Source organism: Camelus ferus, chromosome 16 (assembly GCF_009834535.1).
Source record: "Camelus ferus isolate YT-003-E chromosome 16, BCGSAC_Cfer_1.0, whole genome shotgun sequence".
NCBI lineage: Eukaryota > Metazoa > Chordata > Mammalia > Artiodactyla > Camelidae > Camelus > Camelus ferus.
This window is the reverse complement of record NC_045711.1, coordinates 369,605-387,632: the sequence shown is the minus strand read 5'-3', so window position 1 is coordinate 387,632 and position 18,028 is coordinate 369,605. Positions and strand designations below refer to the sequence as shown.

Here is an 18,028-nt window from a genome sequence, read left to right as displayed (position 1 = left end):
ACACTGCCCCGCGGCAGGAAGGAGGAACTGCGGCTTCCGGCATCTCCCCCGCCACTCGGGTTGCTTCCCGTGTGGGGCTGCTGGCGTCTCAGCGTCTGCCGGGGATGGCCGCGGCCGTCGCTATGGAGACAGGTGAGTAACGCCCGGAGCCGCGCTTCTTCGCGAGTAGAACTGTCCTGGGCTCAGACACCTGCTCCCGCTTCCCCGGGGTCTCCTCCTACGCCTAACTCCCGGCTGGGCGAGAGTTCCGACTGGGGGATCTCTTCTAGCGTCTGGAAGAGCACAGGTGGTTTGGCTTCTTCAGAGTTTGGTTTGTGGTCATTTCCTTTTCCTCACTTGCTATTCAAACACCGACGGCTTTCGGCGAAACTAAGGGAGAGGATTTTTATCTTAAACTGCCTCCTCCGTTTGTTTTCTGCGTCTCATATGAGCTTGCAGAAGTTTTCAGTATCGTCGACAGACTTGTGTGTTAGTCTGCCACTGACGCTACTCACCTGAGCACACGCTCCTTGATCTTCAGTACTCGCCTTAGTCCTTTTCAGCTTGCATTCTGAACTTTTTCTTAATGAATTTAGCATTCCCTTTGTTTCTGCTGAACTTAATCGCTTAACAACTTGCAACACATTATTAAAATACGGGAAAGCGTAGTTACCACAACCTATTCCAGTGATCGCTGTTAAAATCCCTACATAGTGGCTTACGAGTAATAAACGAGTGTATTCTTTTCTTTGATGACTTCTCTTTAACTTTAGAGAAACGTCTGAGTTATTCCTTTTAATCAAGGCTTTGCTTTTCTTAGACTTCTCAGGAAGGTTTTTCTCCTCCCACGTCCAGTTTAGGAAAACAACCCATGCCCTTCTTTTATGTGGAAATGTATCTCAGCATTAGTCAGGTGTCTTTACTACTGTTTTCATTGCTACAAATCAATATTATATACAGGAGTTTATTTTGGATGGTTTTTGCTATCTTTTCTCCTAGACGATGCTGGAAATCGACTTCGGTTTCAGTTGGAGTTGGAATTTGTGCAGTGTTTAGCCAACCCAAATTACCTTAATTGTAAGTTGTCGAGCACCTCATTGAATTGAGTAGTAATTAATGATTTCTGACAGAAGAGTTGCAATTCATAGTGCTGTTGGCTCTTTGTATCCGAGGCTTCAACTGCAGTTGGTTGAATCCCTGGATACGGAGGGTGACAATATTACCAGTCATTGTGCTGTGCCATTTTGTATAAGGGACTTGGGCATCTGTGGATTTTGGTATCCACGGGGTCTCCTGGAGCCAGTCCCCCTGCAGATTCCAAAGGATGACTTTAGTATCTACTTTTATATATTCTCAATTCAGTGGAATTACTGCTATACTTATACTGATATATATGTATCTATCTATCTATCTATCTATCTATATATATATATATAAAATTGAGCAACCTTTGTGTTTTGAATTTAGCATGTGTTGGTGTTGGGGATGTTATGTAAGTAAATTCTTTGTTTATGTTAGGAGTCGCAAATCAGTAGTCCAAGGATTGGTTTGCTCTACAGATGGTGTGTTTTTTTTTTTTTATGCCTTTCAGTTCTTGCCCAGAGAGGTTACTTCAAAGACAAAGCTTTTGTTAATTATCTTAAGTACTTGCTTTACTGGAAAGAACCAGAATATGCCAAGTATCTAAAGTAAGTTTAATTTTTATAGTCCTAAATATGTGTATACTTTATTATATTTCAAAGCACTGATATTTAATAGACTTCTTAGTTTCACATTGGAAAAAAATATACTTTGAATATCTGCATTTTAGTTGCCACCACTTTAATACAAGACACACTTATCTCTAATCTAACTCAGATTATTCTAGTAATCTATTCACTGGTATCCCAACTTCCATCCCACCTCCAAAGGCAAGCAAAGCAAAACCATTTTCTACATAAATGCCAACTTGATTTTTTTTTTAAGTGTGATATAAGCAAGATTTTTATTAGTGAAGTAAAAAAAAAAATAGAGAAAGATAGTACACTCCCGAGAATTAGGAGTGGGCCAATCCAAGAGAGGAAGAATGGCCCCAACTTGATCTCTTACAAATGTAAATCACAGCATTCCATTAGAACCTTTCAGTGACTTCCCTTGCAGGCAGAATAAAATCTAGTCTTTTTCCTCAAGCTAAAGTCCTACTGATCTGGCCCTGTCTTTTTTCACCTTATCTTGTACTCTCACTGGGTTTCTTGCCCCAAGAAACCTGCAATCTGTGTATGCAATGACATAGCCATAGGCTGAAAATGAAAGAATGTAGAAAGGGGTACTTGTGAGGAGGGTTTTCTGGAGGAGATAATCTTTCCTGAGTCTTAGGAGCTGCTTGCTTATTTTAGGGCCTCCTATGTGTCAAGCGCTATGCTCATTTAGGAGAGGGAAAAAAAAAAACCAAACCATATGTATATGTGTGTATGTGTATATATATGTTTATGTATTTATTTATTCAGGTTGTGCAACAGATGCTATCATTTTAAGGTTTATTGAATTGCAAGAAGCGTATTCTAATCATGAACCTATTTCTTTTTAATGGTAAAAAATAACTGCCACCTCTGCTTTGTTTTAACTAGGCAGTGAAAAAAGCAGTGGTAAAACTTTTTTTTTTCCCTCAACAAAGAAGGCAATGGTGAAACTTTTTGTCTTTCTTTCCCTATCCACAAGTTTGAGAGGAAAATGTTTCAAATGTTTACTTTATCCAAGTCACTTTTCTGATCTGTGTCTAATACCAACTGAATCATGAAGCCCACATCCTTCTGCCTGCAGGAGGACCCCTTGTACCCTTACAAGCTCTTTATAAAAAACCACTTATTCATTTACTAACCCAGAGAAAAGACTTTTTTTTTTTTAAATAGATTGCAATAGGTTATATGTATGTGGACTTAGAGACTCAGTGTTGGACACTGAGCCTTACACATCATCAAGTTCAGTTTCATCCCCAACATTGCTGAGATGGTCATTGGATGCTGGCTGGAGGATTCCAGTGAGCACATACTACTCTGTTCAGGGACAGCCAATTTCCCTTGTTAGCTAGATGCTAGAAAGTTCTACCTTATATTATAATATGGTATACCTCCATGTAGCTTCAACTCATGTTCTGAGTTTTGTCCCTGAATTAATTAAGAACCAATCTCTTCAGATATTTAAATTCAAGAGAGGTTGCAAATTAACCCCCATTTCATTTCTGCACAGGGTTTTCATTTAATAGTTGCCAACCTTTAAAGATTGGAAAGTTTCGTATTTCATTCCAGATTTCTAGCTACTCTGTAAAACTCTGGAAGATCTGGTAATTGCAGGTCTTTGTTCTCCGACGTCAACCACTGGCTAGAGCAGAGGAGCAGCTGCCTCTTCTAGACACTTGGCACCATTTCGTGAATAGCCAGGACCTGCAACTTTGATGTATCTCTTACAACAGTTTTTCTCACCTCCCTTCAGCCATTTCTCATATGCCCTCCTTTGGATATTTTACTCTTGTGCTTTACGTTATTCAGCCAAGAACTAAACACAGGCCTTCAGATGTCAGGGTACGGTGGACCAATAACATTTTTTTCCTTCATATGGACATTAAACTTCTGTTAGTTCAACTTAAGTTTATATTACCTTTTTGGGGGTGGTGGTGAGGGGGCGAGGATTCACATTGTTGATTTGCTGGGAGCTTGTCAACTGAAATACTTCAGTTCTTATTTTCGTCAGTGTTATTAGTTGAATTCTCCATTTATGTCTTGTTTATTTTTAAAAAATCTAAATGCAGGACTTCCTTTTTGTACCTCTTGTATTTCATCTTGTTGGTTAATGCTATAATTGTAGCCTATCAAAATATTTATAGTTCCTTTTTCTGTCATTTAATGTATTCTGAGTATTGTCTTCTACAAGTTCGATAAATGATCACTGCATGTCTGAATTACAGTTATTGACTGAATGCTACTTGGAAGATCATTTTCCTCATTGTCACATTAACTTATTTTACAGATGAAGAAACTAAACCTTAAGAGAGGTTAAGTACCTTGTTCAAGGCCACCCAGCTGGTGAATGGCAGAGCTGATAGGTTTTTTTTTAAGCTACTAATGTCCTTCTGAAAAGGAAATAGGGAGGGTAGGTATGAGTAGGGCATTCCAGGCATAGCTGCCAGCAATTACAAGCAACTATGTATCTTTGGAGTATAGAGAGCAAACCTGAAGTATGTTTGGAGGACAACATGGTGTTGGGCTCTGCTCCTCAGTCTGCTCCTGAGACCAGCAGCGTTGGCATCATTTGGTAGCTTGTTAGAAATGCAGTCTCCACCACAGACTTACTGATCTGCATTTTAAGAAGTGATCCATGTGAACGTTAAAAGTTAAGAAGCACTGCTGTAGTGTGTTGTCCCCAAACTTTAGTCATTTGTAGAACCACTTGTCCAATTTGGCTCTGTCTGTGTACCCCCTATATGACTAAATGTTTTTTGATTGACTCATTTAAATTTTATGTCTTTTCTATTTGAAATAATTTCACTTACAAAACAACTGGGAAAACAGTAAGGAGAATTCCTGTGTATTCTTCTGCCAGATAGTCTAAATGTAAACTTCTTATATAATTATAGTACAATGATCAAAGTCATAACACGAATACATTATCTAATCTTACTATCTAAGGGAAAGACCTCAGTCACACTTCGCCAGCTGTCTCATTAACGTCTGTGGCTGGTATAGTATCTAGTCTATCCTCATGCTGCATTCTGTTGTCATGTCTTCTTAGTCTCCATTCATCTGAGTTCATCTGGGTTTTTTTTTTTCCCCTTAATTGTGACACAGAAGTGATGTTATATCCTTCTTGGTATATCAGGAGTCACAGGAAGTCCATGTGTCCCACTACTGGTGATGTTAATTTTGATCACTTGGTTGAGATGGTGGTTGCCAGTTTTCTTCATATCAAGTTACTATTTTTCCTTTTGTATTTAATACTTTATCTCGTGAGGAAATACTTTGAAACTATGTAAATATCTCACTTCATATTTCATTCTTTTATGCACTAACTTTAGCATCTATTGAAAATACTTCCTTGAAACAATTTTTACTGTGGTGATTTTCTAATTCCATCATTTTCTATTCATTTATTAGAATTCACTTGTAAGGAAGGAACATTTCCTTGTTCCTGATTTATTTATTTATTCATTTTTAAAAGTCACATCAATATGGAGTCTTGGATTCTTTATCTTGTAGGTTATAATTATGTATCTTCTTGCATTTGTGATCCCTGATATAGCCGTTGGGAGCCCCTTCAAATTGGCTACTGAGCACTTTTGACATGTGCCTATAATTTTTTGAGCATTTTTCTTTCTGGAGCTATATAATATTCCAGGCTTATCTTGTACTTTCCCTGTGTGAGCCCTAGAATCAGCCATTTCTCCAAAGAACCCTGGATAATGCTGTTTAAGACTCAGGATCTGGGTACAAAGTACTCATTGGTACCACAGTGTCATTGCTCCTAGGCTCTCTCAGCTCTCAAAGCTAGGAACTGTGTGTATACTTGTATGTATACACACAAACACATACACCTGTATCTAATTCTATTACTTGCCTGTATTAAAAACCACGAGTGCAGACTGATATTTTCAGTTCCAGCTCAATAACAGGGTTCATTCTAGCCTTTCCCCTTCCTCATCTGAAACTCCTTTTCTGAGAGCCAGAAAATTTGGCTTTCTATCTACAGTGTATTTACTTTCGTATTTGCTCAATCTTAGAGTATATGTACATAATTTCAGAATTGTTAGAAAACTAGAATACAATATTTGTGCATAATTCTTTCTAAAATTGACTCACTTTTAAAGTAAAAGTTGTTTTTTTATCATTATCTATGGAAAACCATTAGATTTTCATTAAACACATAATTACTAAAATAAAGTGTTCATGTTCCTCACTTTGGAAACCATCAGAATAGAATAGCTTGATTTTCCCCCAAATGTTGACTCTGCTTACCAGTTACTGTGTGGTCTTGGGCAAGTTATTTAATCTTTCTGAACTTAAGTTTTCTCGCTTTTGAAAATTTTCCTGACTGCTGACTGTTGATGATGAGCTTTCCCGCATAAGCAGGGAAAAAAAGAACTATACTACCAAAGTATACTAAGTTAACGTTGCAGAAATGGTAGGCTACAGGATCATTTCAGTGAGTAACTGAATTAGAGCATGATGTTTTTGACTTACATTACGTCGATCATTAACTTATAAACTTAACCCCAGGTACCCTCAGTGTTTACACATGTTAGAACTGCTCCAGTATGAACACTTCCGCAAGGAGCTGGTGAATGCTCAGTGTGCGAAATTTATTGATGAGCAGCAAATTCTGCACTGGCAGCACTATTCCCGGAAGCGGATGCGTCTTCAGCAAGCCCTGGCAGAGCAGCAACAGCAAAATAACACATCAGGAAAATGAAAAGCTGGATCCAGACCAGGCTCTTAAGACATGTATATATTGCTTTTGTACAGTGAAGGCAAAAAAGACTCTTCCTACGTATCTTTATTGTGGTAGCACCTAGAACTGTTAGTGTGCTATTTAATTGAACTTTTTATTGTTAATAGATTATTTCTGTTAAACCAGAATTGTTCTATTTTGGTTTCCCTGTGGGTTTGTAAGCTTTTATGAGTATTTAACACAGTCAACTAAGAATAAAAACGTTAGGTGCTTTAGACCAGTTTAAGGAGGTGGGGGGTGGGACAAGGAGAGGGCCACCAAATATCCCAAACTCTCAGTTGAGCTCTGATCCTGATGTACAGTGGGGCCTGGGGCAAGTCTGTCTCCTGGAACCTTGCTGTCCCTCAGGTCACCCACCCGGGCCCCCTCAGAGTGAGAGGAGTGGAGTCAATGACCTCTTTAAATCAGAGAACAGGAACTGCATAAAGGTTCTTAAATTCTACAGGATCACCAGCTGCTTTGCAAGAGAGCTTAAAGGAAGAATCATTGCTATGTCTCTGACCCAGTGATGGCAGGGAGAAGATTGGTGGTTAACTATTAATTGTGGACTCAACCTTAAAACTAGAACAAAACTGGGGAGTCTCAAATACTTGTGCTCACTTGGGAAAGAAAGCTAACATTTATTTGGCAGATAGCACAAACCAGGCCCTATGTTAAGTGCTTAATTGCATTCTCATTTTATCCTCAGAGCAATCCTTGTTCATAAAGGAGGAAACTGAGGTTTAGAAAGGTTAAGTAACTTGCCTATGGTTATACAGCTAGTCGGTGATAATCAGTGAGACTGACTCACAGGCTGGAGTCCTTCCCACCACTAGGTTATATGGACTCTGACCTCTGCCACCCACCTCATCCCAGGTAGTGAAGCACATTCAGACAGCTATAAACAGCTGCCAGCGTTAAGCAGAGGCTGGGTTGGATGTGCTGTGCTTCTCTCCAGTGGTTAGGTTAAGTTGTACATTCTAAAGCCAAAGAAGGTGTTTTAGGAATAACAGTTCTTTGTAAATTAATGGAATTTAAGCTAAAAGATCCTAACTCCTTTAGAGACTTGGAGGCTGTCTACTGCACTATTTGGGGCTTTTAGATATTTCTGTCATCTCTAGTAACACATTCCTTTGTGCTCTTACTGCCACTCCTGAAGACTTACTTTACCTGTAGCTTAAAAATGTCCATGTATTAGGGGGCAGGGTATAGCTCAAGTGGTAGAGCGCATGCTTAGCATGCAGGAGGTCCTGAGTTCAATCTCCAGTACCTCCTCCAAGTATAAATAAATAAACCCAATTACCTCCCTCTCATAAAACAAAAGAAAAAGTCCATATATTAAAGCAAACTCGGGGCTTCATGAGCATTTTTAATAGCACTGTACTGTTTTAGACATATATGAATTTTTTTACATCATCGTTTATTTACTGCTAACATGAATTCAAAACAAGTATGCAGTTTCTTTTATACTTGATGAAATCAAGACACAATTGCCACCATCAAATCTTACTAATCTTCAGAGAACAACATCTCCACGAGGTTAGCCTGAAGACACTCAGATTCTACCAGTTTGTGAGGCTGTAAGAGAACAGTCATATCTTAACCCACAGCTACAAAAATGTTATTAGGAGAGAAATGAATTGTTCTGCCTTGAATGACACAAATCTTGGATCAGAGAAATTATGCCATTCAGAAACTATCAACTAGTTGTAACAAGTTTTACGAAATAGTTAAGATATTTGCCTTAAGGTGAATCATTAAAATACTTGGCTCCCGTGGACTAAAACAGGAGACAGCAAGCCCAATGCCTCCCCTTGCCCTTGACTCTTTAATTTAGAATCCCATGGCCATGATTAAACTAGAAGAGGTGCCCTTACTTTTCACCTAGAATTATGAATTTAGTAGAGAACAACTATTGATGCCATTGTTTTAAGGCATTATATGTTAACCAACTTTCTTCAACAGTGCTTATAGAATTTTAAAATAAGATTGGCTTTAAGAGGTATGAAAAAGACCTAATATTTGCATTACTAATAATTTATTGGGATTGGCCATAGAGATGGACAGCCAGGTCGTGTTTTGAATGCGTTCTGAATAGCAACGCATGATGTTTGGGATGAAATGTCAAGAGTTGTTCAAATTTGAATCCAGAACAAGTTAAGAGTTTTGACAGGGTGAATTGTATCCTCAACCCAGTTAAAGAAAGATACTCACTGTTCCATATTTAAGTAGTGTAGGCACTGCAGTTAATTTCAGCTTTTTCCTAAAGTCATTATTTGGATCTTTCCAACTATTAAAAGAAAAAAAAGATGATCATGAAAAACATTTATTTGGTTTCTTACAGTTTGCTTAATGTTGGGTATAATTTAGTCTTTTAGTATTCATTGTTATAAACATTTTAAAAACCTTGAAGTCTATGACTTATCCCTTATTCTCCTGTGCAAAGTTTTCATTTAAGTGAATATATGCTAAGATATAAAATAAATTTGAAGACAGTTAAGTTCTGGACTAACATCAGGCCAAATTCACTGAATTACCCTTAACTAATACAAATGGCTGAACATTCAAATTTTTAATTTGAATTTAATATCTTCTACTTATTTAACTTACCCGACTATACCTTAGAACTCAACCTGAATCCCAGGCCATTCTCGCCTAAGTTTGCAAGAGTCTAGTGCATGTCTGGGAAACAGAATACACGTTGCCACTTACTAAGGTTTTTCTCCTACTTGGCAGTAGATGAACACACATCCTTCACCAACATGCTTCAGCCCCTCTCGTACGACTGGTTCAGCTTTCAAGAAAAGTTGATAAAAATAATTACACCCCAGTTCTACAGTCAGATACTGATAAACAGCGTCCCTCTTCCCTCCCCTCGGTCTTGGTAGTACTCAGACTTTAACCTGGAGTTAACTGAGGAAGTTAACAGAAATCGGTTTTTTTTTTTTCTGATTTGAGAGTCACTTTAAGGGTAAAGACGAACTCAGTCCCGATTTGTCCCCGCGCCACAGCGCCTTTAACAATGAAAGACAAATATTTGCTGACTTAACTAAAGGAGACCAACTCACTTCTTCTGTAAGACACTAATCATATTGGAGAAATGAAAACGTTTTAAAGAACTAGATTCCAGGATTTCGTGGGTCGAATGGTAGAAGAGCACTTTTGGCGGGGCGGGGAAAGACAGGAGGAGAGTCGGGAACAGGGTAGGGAAAGGCAAGATGATATAGCTCAGATCGCCCCCTGGAACTCCCGGAGCAAGAAGTCTCCCTTCCGCTTCTTCTCCACCCTGCTCTCTGGCCATAGCCTCGGCCTCCTGCCACTTCCTCTGGGCAGCAACCCCCGAATCGCGGCCTCACCCTGCACGCAGTCCGGGCACCAGCTTTTCCCTTCGGCGTCCTTAGAACCGGAAAAGTAGGCGAATACGGTCTTGCCATTGTGCTGCTCCACAGCCTGCATGAAATCCTCGTAGCCGGAGACACTCACCTCCTTGTAGCCGGCCATCCGGAGAGCGCGCCTGGGATCGCGAGAGGTGTTCTTGGGTCACGCTGCCGCGGGGAGTGGCACCACGCGGGGCGGGGCGAAGCTGTTTCCGGGTGGGCGGGGCCTGAGGGAACCAGCCAGGCGCTGGGGTGCTACGGGAGCCTCTGACGGTCGTAACTCCTCCGTGCCGTCATTCTGCTCCGCTTCTCAGGTCTTCCCGTGCTGGCTGCACCCTAAAACCCCGGCTTCTGCCCCAAACTGGTCCTGGCCCCAGCCCCATGAGCAGTGGCTGTAAAGCCTACCGCTGCGCAGTCCCTGGACCTTTAGGTGACTTTGGAGCCTTAACGGCTCCCAAGCCGCCTTGCGCCCGTTGCCATGGCGACTGGGCGAGCGGCCGGAAGCGAGGCCTAGTTACGGCCCCCCTGCCCGGTTCCGGGTAGCCGCGCCGCGCCCCAGGCCAGGTGGGCTCGGGCCAGAGCTGGGGGGATTCTGGGAAGCTGCTCTAGGAGTCATGGACCTGGGGTAGAGGAGACCTTGAGCCGGGGCAGATCCTGCCGCTCGTCGGTCCTATTTACCTTTTCTCCTGCCGAGGCTTGGTTGGGGGAGGGGGGGGCCGGGACCAGGGGAGGGGCGGGCGTCCAGGACTGGGCGGGGGTAGGGGGCTGGGAGGGAGGAAGGCTGCGAGAGCTGGAGCTGAGTGTGTGAGTGCGTGTGTGGAGCCTCCTTGGGAGCTGGTGCTGAAACAGAAAGTGCCCCGGAGCTGCGCTGGGAAGGCGGGAGTCGTCCTGGGGCTATGAGCAGGGCGGCTGGCCGCGGGGCCTTGCCCGGGCTGCGCGGGGGCGAGCTAGCGTCAGAGGCGCCCGGCCGCTGCGTGGGGCCCAGCAGGTCCGGGCGAGGAGTCCGGCGGCCGTGGGGGAAGAGATGCGGTGCAGGGACGTCCCGAAGCCGTGGAGCGAGGCGCCGGGAGAGGTCCTTGGTGCGGGAGGCGCGCTGTGTGGGCGCAGAAAGGCTGCAGGACTGTAGGCGGCCGTGGGGGAGAAGACAAGCGGAAGGGACAGCCCAGGCCTCCGGGGTGAATGAGGCTGCGGGGACACCTGGCACTGCAGGCTCTGTGGAGGCCGCAAGGGACTCTGGGGCTGTGTGGGTGAACGGGGCTGTGGGGGAACCCCAGGTGGTGGGGCCTGCCGGCTGTGTGTGGGCGACTGGCACTGGGGAGGAGGAGACGGTTTATAGGAGCCCCCGGGGCTGCGAGAGAAAAGGTCGCCCGGGGTCTATGGGGCATGAGAGCATTCTGGAACTGTGGTTGAAGGTGCAGGCTATGAGGGCAGCTTCAGGTTGTGGAGAAGGAAGCAGAGTCGAGCTCCATCCTATGCCTGCAGGAGGGGGCCCCGTTGAAAGGGGGGTGCCTGGCCAGGCTTCGTGGGTAGAAACCAGCCGTGGTGGTCTTACCGGACCGTGGGTAAAAGGACAGGCTAGGGCATTCCCCCGGGCCACAGGAGTGTCAATAGCTCGTTCCCAAGAGGCAGGCTATGAGAGGGCCTCTGGCCTGTGCGGGCAGGGTTGGGCTGTGACCGTGCCTGGGACTATGGAGGCAAATTCTGGGATTGCCCCACACCTGCTAGGGAGAGGACAGGTTGCGGGGGTGCCTGGAGCTGTGGAAGGGATAGGCTGTGGGGTTGCCCCAGGCTCTTGGGGAAAAGGAGCAACTAGGGGAGTGCCTGGGACCATGGGGTGGCCCGAGGTTGTGGAGGTACCCAGAGCTGTGGAGGGAGAGCTGGGCTGTGGTGGTGCCCCAGGTCTCTGGGAGAGAGAGCAGTCAGTGCAGGTGCCTGCGGCACTGGCACAGGAGGCAGTCTGTGGGGATACCACAGGCTTACGGGCGAGGGAGCAGGCCGCAGCAGTGCCTGATGCTAGAGGGGTACTCAGAGCTATGGAGGAGGAAGCTACCTCTGTGGGTGCCCCAGTCGTGTGGCAGATGAGACCAGCTGTAGAGGAGACAGGCCCTGGGAGTCTCCCTAGCCCGTGGGGCACCAGACAGCCTGTTGGGGTACCTTGTGCTATTGGAGAAAGAATGAGATGTGGGGGTGACCCGGGATTCAGGGAAAGGGGACAGGCAGTGTGGGTAGAGACAGGCTCTGGAGGTGACTCGGGGTCATGGGAAGCCGTACAGACTGCAGAGGTATCTGGTCCTGAAGAGCAGGAGGCAGGTGCTGGGGACGCCCCAGGCCTGTGGGGGACAGGACGACCTGTGGGGGTAGCTGGGGCTTTGGGGAAGGAGACAGGCTGTGGGAGTGTCCCGGGTCTGTGGGGGACAGAACAGCCCATGGGAGTGGCCCAGGCTGTGGTGGTTCCAGGAGCCATGGGAGGACAGACAGGCTATGGTGGTCTCCCAGGCCCGTGGGGCAGGCGGCAGGCTCTGGGGGTGCCTCTGGCTGAGGCGGTGCCAAGGGTTATCCGAGAGGAGACATGCGGTGGAAACATCTTAAGTCTGTGGGAAAGGAGGCAGGCAATGGGGGAGCAAGAGGCTCTGGTGCCTGCAGCTTTAGGAGGAACTGGATCTGTGGCTCAAGAGACTAGCTATGGGGGTGCTTTGTGTCTGTGTAGAAAGAGACAGGCTGTGGTGTTGTCAGAGACAGGGGGGAGGTCAGAGGCAGCAGGTGTGCCCAAACACAGGTGTGCCCCAGCAGGGGTGCCCACGGCTGTGGGTGTGCCGGGGTCTGGAAGAGTACCTGTCCGGGTGCCTGCTGCTGGGTGGGTGCCTGGCTCCGGGTGTCAGGGGAACAGCTCCAGGGATGACTTGAGCCTGTGGGGAAGGGTTCATACTGCCAGGAGAGCCATGGCTTCAGGGATTCCCATGGCTCCCGAGGAGCTATGGTCTGTAGGGGAGGATGCTGGTTCTGAGGCCTTCCCAGGATCATGGGGAAGGAGACCGGCTATTGGAGTTCCTGTGACTGACAGGGTTCCTGTGGCCCCTGAGGTTCCGGGGCTGGGGGGAGAGGAGATGGGCTCTGGGGCTGTCCCAGGGTCTTGGGGAAGGAGACACAATACCAGGGTTCCTGTGGCTGCTGAGGTGCCCGCCGCTCCTAGGGTGCCGGATCCGCTGGGGACAGAGACTGGCTCTGGGGGTTTCTCACACTTGCCGGGAAGGAGAGCAACTCCAGGGGTACCTGTGACAGCAGGAGTGTATGCAGCTGCTGGGCTGCCTGTGGCTCTCAGGGCACCTAGGCCTGTGCGAGAGGCGGCTGGTTCTGGAGATGTCTCAGGCTTGTGGAGGGAGAGAGAGACAGTGTGGGGACCTGCAGATGCCGAGGGTCCCACCAGGATGGGGGTGCCTGCCACTCTCAGGGTGCCTGGGCCCGTGGGGGAAAAGCTGGGCCCTGGAGGCATCTCAGACTTGGCAGGAGGGAGACAGACCACAGGAGCACCCGTGGCCACGGGGCTGCGCACAACTGCAGGGGTGCCCAGGCCTGTGGGGGAAGAGGTGCCCTCTGGGGCTCTCTTGGGCTTATTGGGAAGAAGGCAGGCTGCTGAGGTGCCGGTGACTGCTGGTGTTCTCATGGCTGCGAGGGTCCCCACAGCTGCTGGGGTCCCCGGGCCGCTGGTGGGCCATATTAGCTCTAGGGATGGCTCAGGTACGTGGGGAAGGAGACAGGGGTCTGAGGTGCCCATGGCTGCTGGGGCTTCAGGACCTGTGGACGGGAACACTGGCTCTGAAGGTGTCGCAGGTCTGTGGAGAAGGAGACCTAATGGAGCTGTCCCCGAGGCTGTGAGGGTCTCTCTGTCTGGGGGGGTGCTTGCAGCTGGAGGGGTTCCCACGGCGGAGCGTGGGCCTGCCGCAGTGTGGGTGACTGGGTGCGCAGAAGAAACGAATGCGGCTGTCTCAGGCTGCGCCGTGGCGAGGAGACAGTCCACAGAGGGCCCTGGGGCTTTAGTCGGGGAGTCGGGAGGTAGAATTTTCCTGGGCCTGGCAGGGAGGAGCCAGGCAGTCGGGGTGTCTTACACTTGTGGGCGCGGGACCAGGTTATGGAGCTGTCGAAGGTCTGTGGGGGAAGAACCAGACCCTGAGAATGTGCCAGGAGTGTCCGGGACAAGCACGGCTGTGGGATTGAATGAATCTGAGGATGTGCCCCCGGATTCAAGGGGGGAAACAGGCATTGGCCATTTCGGACAGCATGCACAGCAGAGTGGGAGGAGACAGACTGGGGAAGGGTCTGGAGTCAGAGTGAGGGGGGACAATTTGGGAGAAAATTATGAGGGGGAGGACAGATTGACAGGGGTGTTCCAGTAGTATATGTAGGGCACAAGTTGGGGGGATCCTGGGGCTCTGGGGGGGAAGAGGTTGGGGGGAGATTTGTCCTGGGTTGTAGATGAAGGCACAGGCTGGAGGGTGTCTTAGGATGGGGCGGAGAGATACTGCGTGGAGAAGCCTCACGGTATGTGGGGTAGCAAATTGGGAGATTTCCTGGAGCAGTGGGAAAGGAATAGGCTGCAAGGAGAGGAGTGTCCCAGGACTTTGTACAGGGGAACAGTTCAGGGTGGGTGTCCCTGGACTTTGTGTGTGTTTGTGTTTGTGTGTGTGTGTGTGTAGCATCACTTGAGGTATCCTGGAACTGTGGGGATCACTAGCGTTTTTCCTATTGGAGAATGGACTGTTAGGCCTTTGGCATCCAGAGGGAAAGGGATGACCACATGAAAGTCGCAGACGCCCTGGCACCAACCCTGCAGGCTCCTTCATTCTGCGGCCCCGGAACTGTGGTGAAGTCAGGCTATTTGGGATTGCCTCACTCAATGTGCCTCCTCCCATCTTCGCCTTTGATCATCTCTCTGCAGCCTTAGAAATAAGAAATAAGACACTGCCTTTATATTCCTACAGATGTATCAATCTTAAAGCAAATCCAGTCTGCAAACCTTGGGTTTATTTGAAAGCTTAAATTAGGGATTTTTTTTTTTAAACCTGAATTTCTCAGTTGAGTTCCTATGGGATTCTTAAAGGCGACAAATTCTCCCATACGTGTAACACTAGTCAGTTTATGGAAAATCTGCTTAAGTCGACGAATGTTGAGTTAAATTTGTCAACTATACTCAAAGCACTGTGTTGTGGGAAATCTCAGAGATGAGCAAGACAAGGCCCTTACCCTCAAGGAACCTTGTCTAGCTGGGAAGATGAGACAGATACCCGTGAAATAGGTAAATAACAATGTGAGCAGGTGTGTGAGTGCAGGGATAGTAATAGTGTCTGTGAGCAGGTGTTCAGAGTAGGGAGAGGCGCTGTTTTGTGTGTAGTTTACGGAACACTTTCATATCTGTTGAACACTGTGTGTGAATATATGGTGGGGGGCATTTGGGGGGAAATTGAAGATGTATAGAGGTCATTCAGCTAGTTAATGGCAGTTCCTGGCATCAGTCTAGGAATTCTGATGCCGCAGGTTTACTTAGAGCCATTCAGAGTTCTATCCTTTTGAGCTACCTGGAAGAGTAAAGCATGCTGCTTTTTGATTAGTAGTTAAGATTTATTAACGTAGGCTGTGTATCTATAAAACTCCCCTGCTAGAAGGTGCTAGTGTATCGTAGCGGACCTCTGTTTTTGGAATAAAATCTTAACTGGTGGCCCCTGAGATTTGAAATTTGGAATGAAAAAGGCTCAAGAGATAGTCGTTAAGATAGTGTGTTCCCCTGTTCTCTTGGAAGGTTGAATTTCAAAAGTGTAGTTGCTTTTGTAAATGGAAGAAACTTACGTACCTGTCCTTAAGCATTCGCTCTGTAGTGTGAGGTTGCTGTGGACTGCTAGCATACTGATGTATGAGCATGGCAATGTATTTTACTTACTGTTTCCCTTTGAATACCATTGGTCTGAAGGTCCTTTCTTTGATTTTAGGCAATGATTTTAGGGAAGAACCGTTGGCCGATGACTAAGCTTTCACTGTTGTTCTACACTCTGACATAATGGGACCAGGCAGGCCAGCCTCAGCCTGCGTTCATCCAGCATCTAGTGTCCAACTGGATGGGAGGAGTGACCCCGGGAAACTTCAGACCCAGGTATTTTCATTTTGTTTTTCTCTTCATTTTGAGTTTTGTTGAGGCATTTCAAACAAAGAAAAGGACAATGAGCACCTTTTAAAATACCTTTTAGGTTTAACAGTTGTTAGCAATTTGTCCCATCTGTTTTTCTGTCTTCCCATCGCTCTAAAATTTTTGCAGAACCATCTCAAAGTAAGTTGCAGGTGACATGTCACATCTATTTTAGACTACTGCTTGTAAAAATAAACTCTCCAGCTTAACCGTAATACCATTATCACAGCTAAAAATGGACAAAAAATAATTCCCTGATACTATCTGATAACCAGTCTTTATTCAGCTTTACCCAGAATATCTTTTCTTCCAACATTGTATTTATGAAAATCTTCAAAAACACAGCAAACAGAATTTTACAGTGAACATCCAGATTCCACTACTGTTTCACCACATTACTATTTCATTGCTTATCTGTCCTCAATCCATCCCTCTAGAATCCATTCATTCTTATTTTTGGACTCATATCAAAATAAATTACAGACATGAGTACCTTCACTACTTAAGCATGCACATCATATACTAGAATTTGTTCTTTACCTTTTTTCTTTTGATGTAAATTTTACATCTGCAGCAAATATGCTGAAATGTGTTGTCACATTTGCTGAGTTTTCACAAATGTGTGCACATGTATAACTCATACCTCTAATAAGATGCAGATCATTTCCATTACCCCAGAAAGGTCTCTTGAGCCCCTTCCTAGTCAGTCCCTCTTGGACTCTCCAGAAGCAACACTGTTTTGATTTCTTTCCACCATAGATTAGTTTTGCCTTTTCTAAAACTTCCTGTAAATAGAATCACATACCATGTACTCTTCTGTGTGAGGCTGCTTTCGCTGGGTATAATGTTTCTGAGATTCGGTGTAATGTTTCTGAGGTTCCTCCAAGTTGTTGTGTGTATCAGTAGTTTGTTACTTTTTAATACTGAGTGGTGTCCCATAGTAGTAACCATGTACCACTGCTTATCCATTCGCCAGCTGATGGACACCTGGGCTGTTTCTAGTTTGGGTTATTATAAAGGAAGCTGCTGTAAGCCTTTTTGTACAAATCTTTTTGTAAACATGTTTTTATTTTTCTTGGGCAAATACCTGGGAGTAAAATTGCTGAATCATAGTGTAGGTGTATGTTTAGTTTTTTAACAAACCGACAAACTTTTTCCGAAGTAGTTGTACCATGTTACATTCCTACCAATAACGAATGAGAGCACTAATCGCTCCACATCTTTGACAGCATTTGGTGGTTTTTAAAAAATTATAATCATTCTGGTGTGTGTGTAGTTTTTTTATTTTATTTTATTTTATTTTATTTTATTTTATTTTATTTTATTTTATTTTATTTTTGTTTAAAATATGTTTTTATTTATTTAGTTTTATTTTTGTGGGAGATAATTAGCTTTATTTATTTATTTATTTAATTTTCAGAGGAGGTACTGGGGATTGAACCCAGGACCTCATGCATTCTAAGCATGCGCTCTACCATTTGAGCTATACCCTCCCTGGAGATATTCTTTTTTTAACATTTTTTATTGAGTTATAGTCATTTTACAATGTTGTGTCAAATTCCAGTGTAGAGCACAATTTTTCAGTTATACATGAACATGCATATATTCTTTGTCACATTTTTTTCCACTGTGAGCTACCACAAGATCTTACATATATTTCCCTGTGCTATATAGTATAATCTTGTTTATCTATTCTGCATATGCCTGTCAGTGTCCACAAATTTTGAAATTTCAGTCTGTCCCTTCCCACTCCCGCCCCCTTGGCAACCACAAGTTTGTATTCTATGTCTATGAGTCTGTTTCTGTTTTGTATTTATGTTCTTTTTTTTTTTTTTTTTTTTTTTAAGATTCCACATCTGGGTGATCTGATATGGTATTTTTCTTTCTCTTTCTGGCTTACTTCACTTAGAATGACATTCTCCAGGAACATCCATGTTGCTGCAAATTGTGTTATGTTGTTTTTATGGCTGAATAGTATTCCATTGTATAAATACACCACATCTTCTTTATCCAGTCATCTGTCAATGGACATTTAGGCTTTTTC

General features: G+C 45.1%; 3 protein-coding genes and 1 non-coding gene across 12 annotated transcripts in view; 2 read left to right on the top strand and 2 right to left on the bottom strand.

Moving 5' to 3' along the window:
• Positions 1-5: 5 nt before the first annotated feature.
• On the top strand, positions 6-8,748 carry MED31 (mediator complex subunit 31). The gene is made up of 4 exons (XM_006177019.3): positions 6-132; positions 979-1,056; positions 1,571-1,667; positions 6,225-8,748. Exons 1-4 carry the CDS (start codon positions 105-107, stop codon positions 6,415-6,417), a joined length of 396 nt encoding a protein of 131 aa, XP_006177081.1. The 5' UTR covers positions 6-104; the 3' UTR covers positions 6,418-8,748.
• Positions 16-18,028, top strand: part of KIAA0753 (KIAA0753 ortholog) — a 67,386-nt gene continuing 49,373 nt past the window's right edge. For 6 of the 9 annotated variants that reach the window (XR_004326492.1, XR_001364986.2, XR_004326493.1 and 3 more), the window contains exons 1-2: positions 14,967-15,102; positions 15,791-15,951. Coding sequence is in view for 6 of the 9 variants with exons in the window: in XM_014552668.2 (XP_014408154.1) it covers positions 15,859-15,951 (93 nt within the window). In the remaining 3 variants the exon portion in view is untranslated. Of the gene's footprint in view, positions 133-10,108; positions 10,377-14,538; positions 14,671-14,966; positions 15,103-15,790; positions 15,952-18,028 lie in introns of those variants that run through there. The other 3 variants (XM_032497961.1, XM_032497960.1, XM_032497962.1) reach the window with 3 other exon arrangements.
• Positions 7,785-10,006, bottom strand: TXNDC17 (thioredoxin domain containing 17). The gene is made up of 4 exons (XM_006177020.3): positions 9,792-10,006; positions 9,148-9,229; positions 8,650-8,725; positions 7,785-8,013 (listed from the first exon to the last, which is right to left on the bottom strand). The coding sequence occupies exons 1-4, from the start codon at positions 9,934-9,936 to the stop codon at positions 7,945-7,947; spliced, it is 372 nt and encodes a 123-aa protein (XP_006177082.1). The 5' UTR covers positions 9,937-10,006; the 3' UTR covers positions 7,785-7,944.
• TRNAS-AGA lies at positions 17,405-17,477 on the bottom strand. The gene has a single exon. It is a non-coding gene; the product is annotated as a tRNA-Ser (tRNA).

Coding starts and splice junctions, on each gene's coding strand:
- TXNDC17 (XM_006177020.3), bottom strand. CDS start 9,936: ATGGCCGGCTACAAGGAGGTGAGTGTCTCCGGCTACGAGGATTTCATG. Junction 8,726..9,147: donor CAAGTAGGAGAAAAACCTTA/GTAAGTGGCAAC, acceptor TTCTTTTAATAG/TTGGAAAGATCCAAATAATG. Junction 8,014..8,649: donor CACTACTTAAATATGGAACA/GTGAGTATCTTT, acceptor GTTCTCTTACAG/CCTCACAAACTGGTAGAATC.
- MED31 (XM_006177019.3), top strand. CDS start 105: ATGGCCGCGGCCGTCGCTATGGAGACAG. Junction 133..978: donor GGCCGTCGCTATGGAGACAG/GTGAGTAACGCC, acceptor CTTTTCTCCTAG/ACGATGCTGGAAATCGACTT. Junction 1,668..6,224: donor GAATATGCCAAGTATCTAAA/GTAAGTTTAATT, acceptor ACTTAACCCCAG/GTACCCTCAGTGTTTACACA.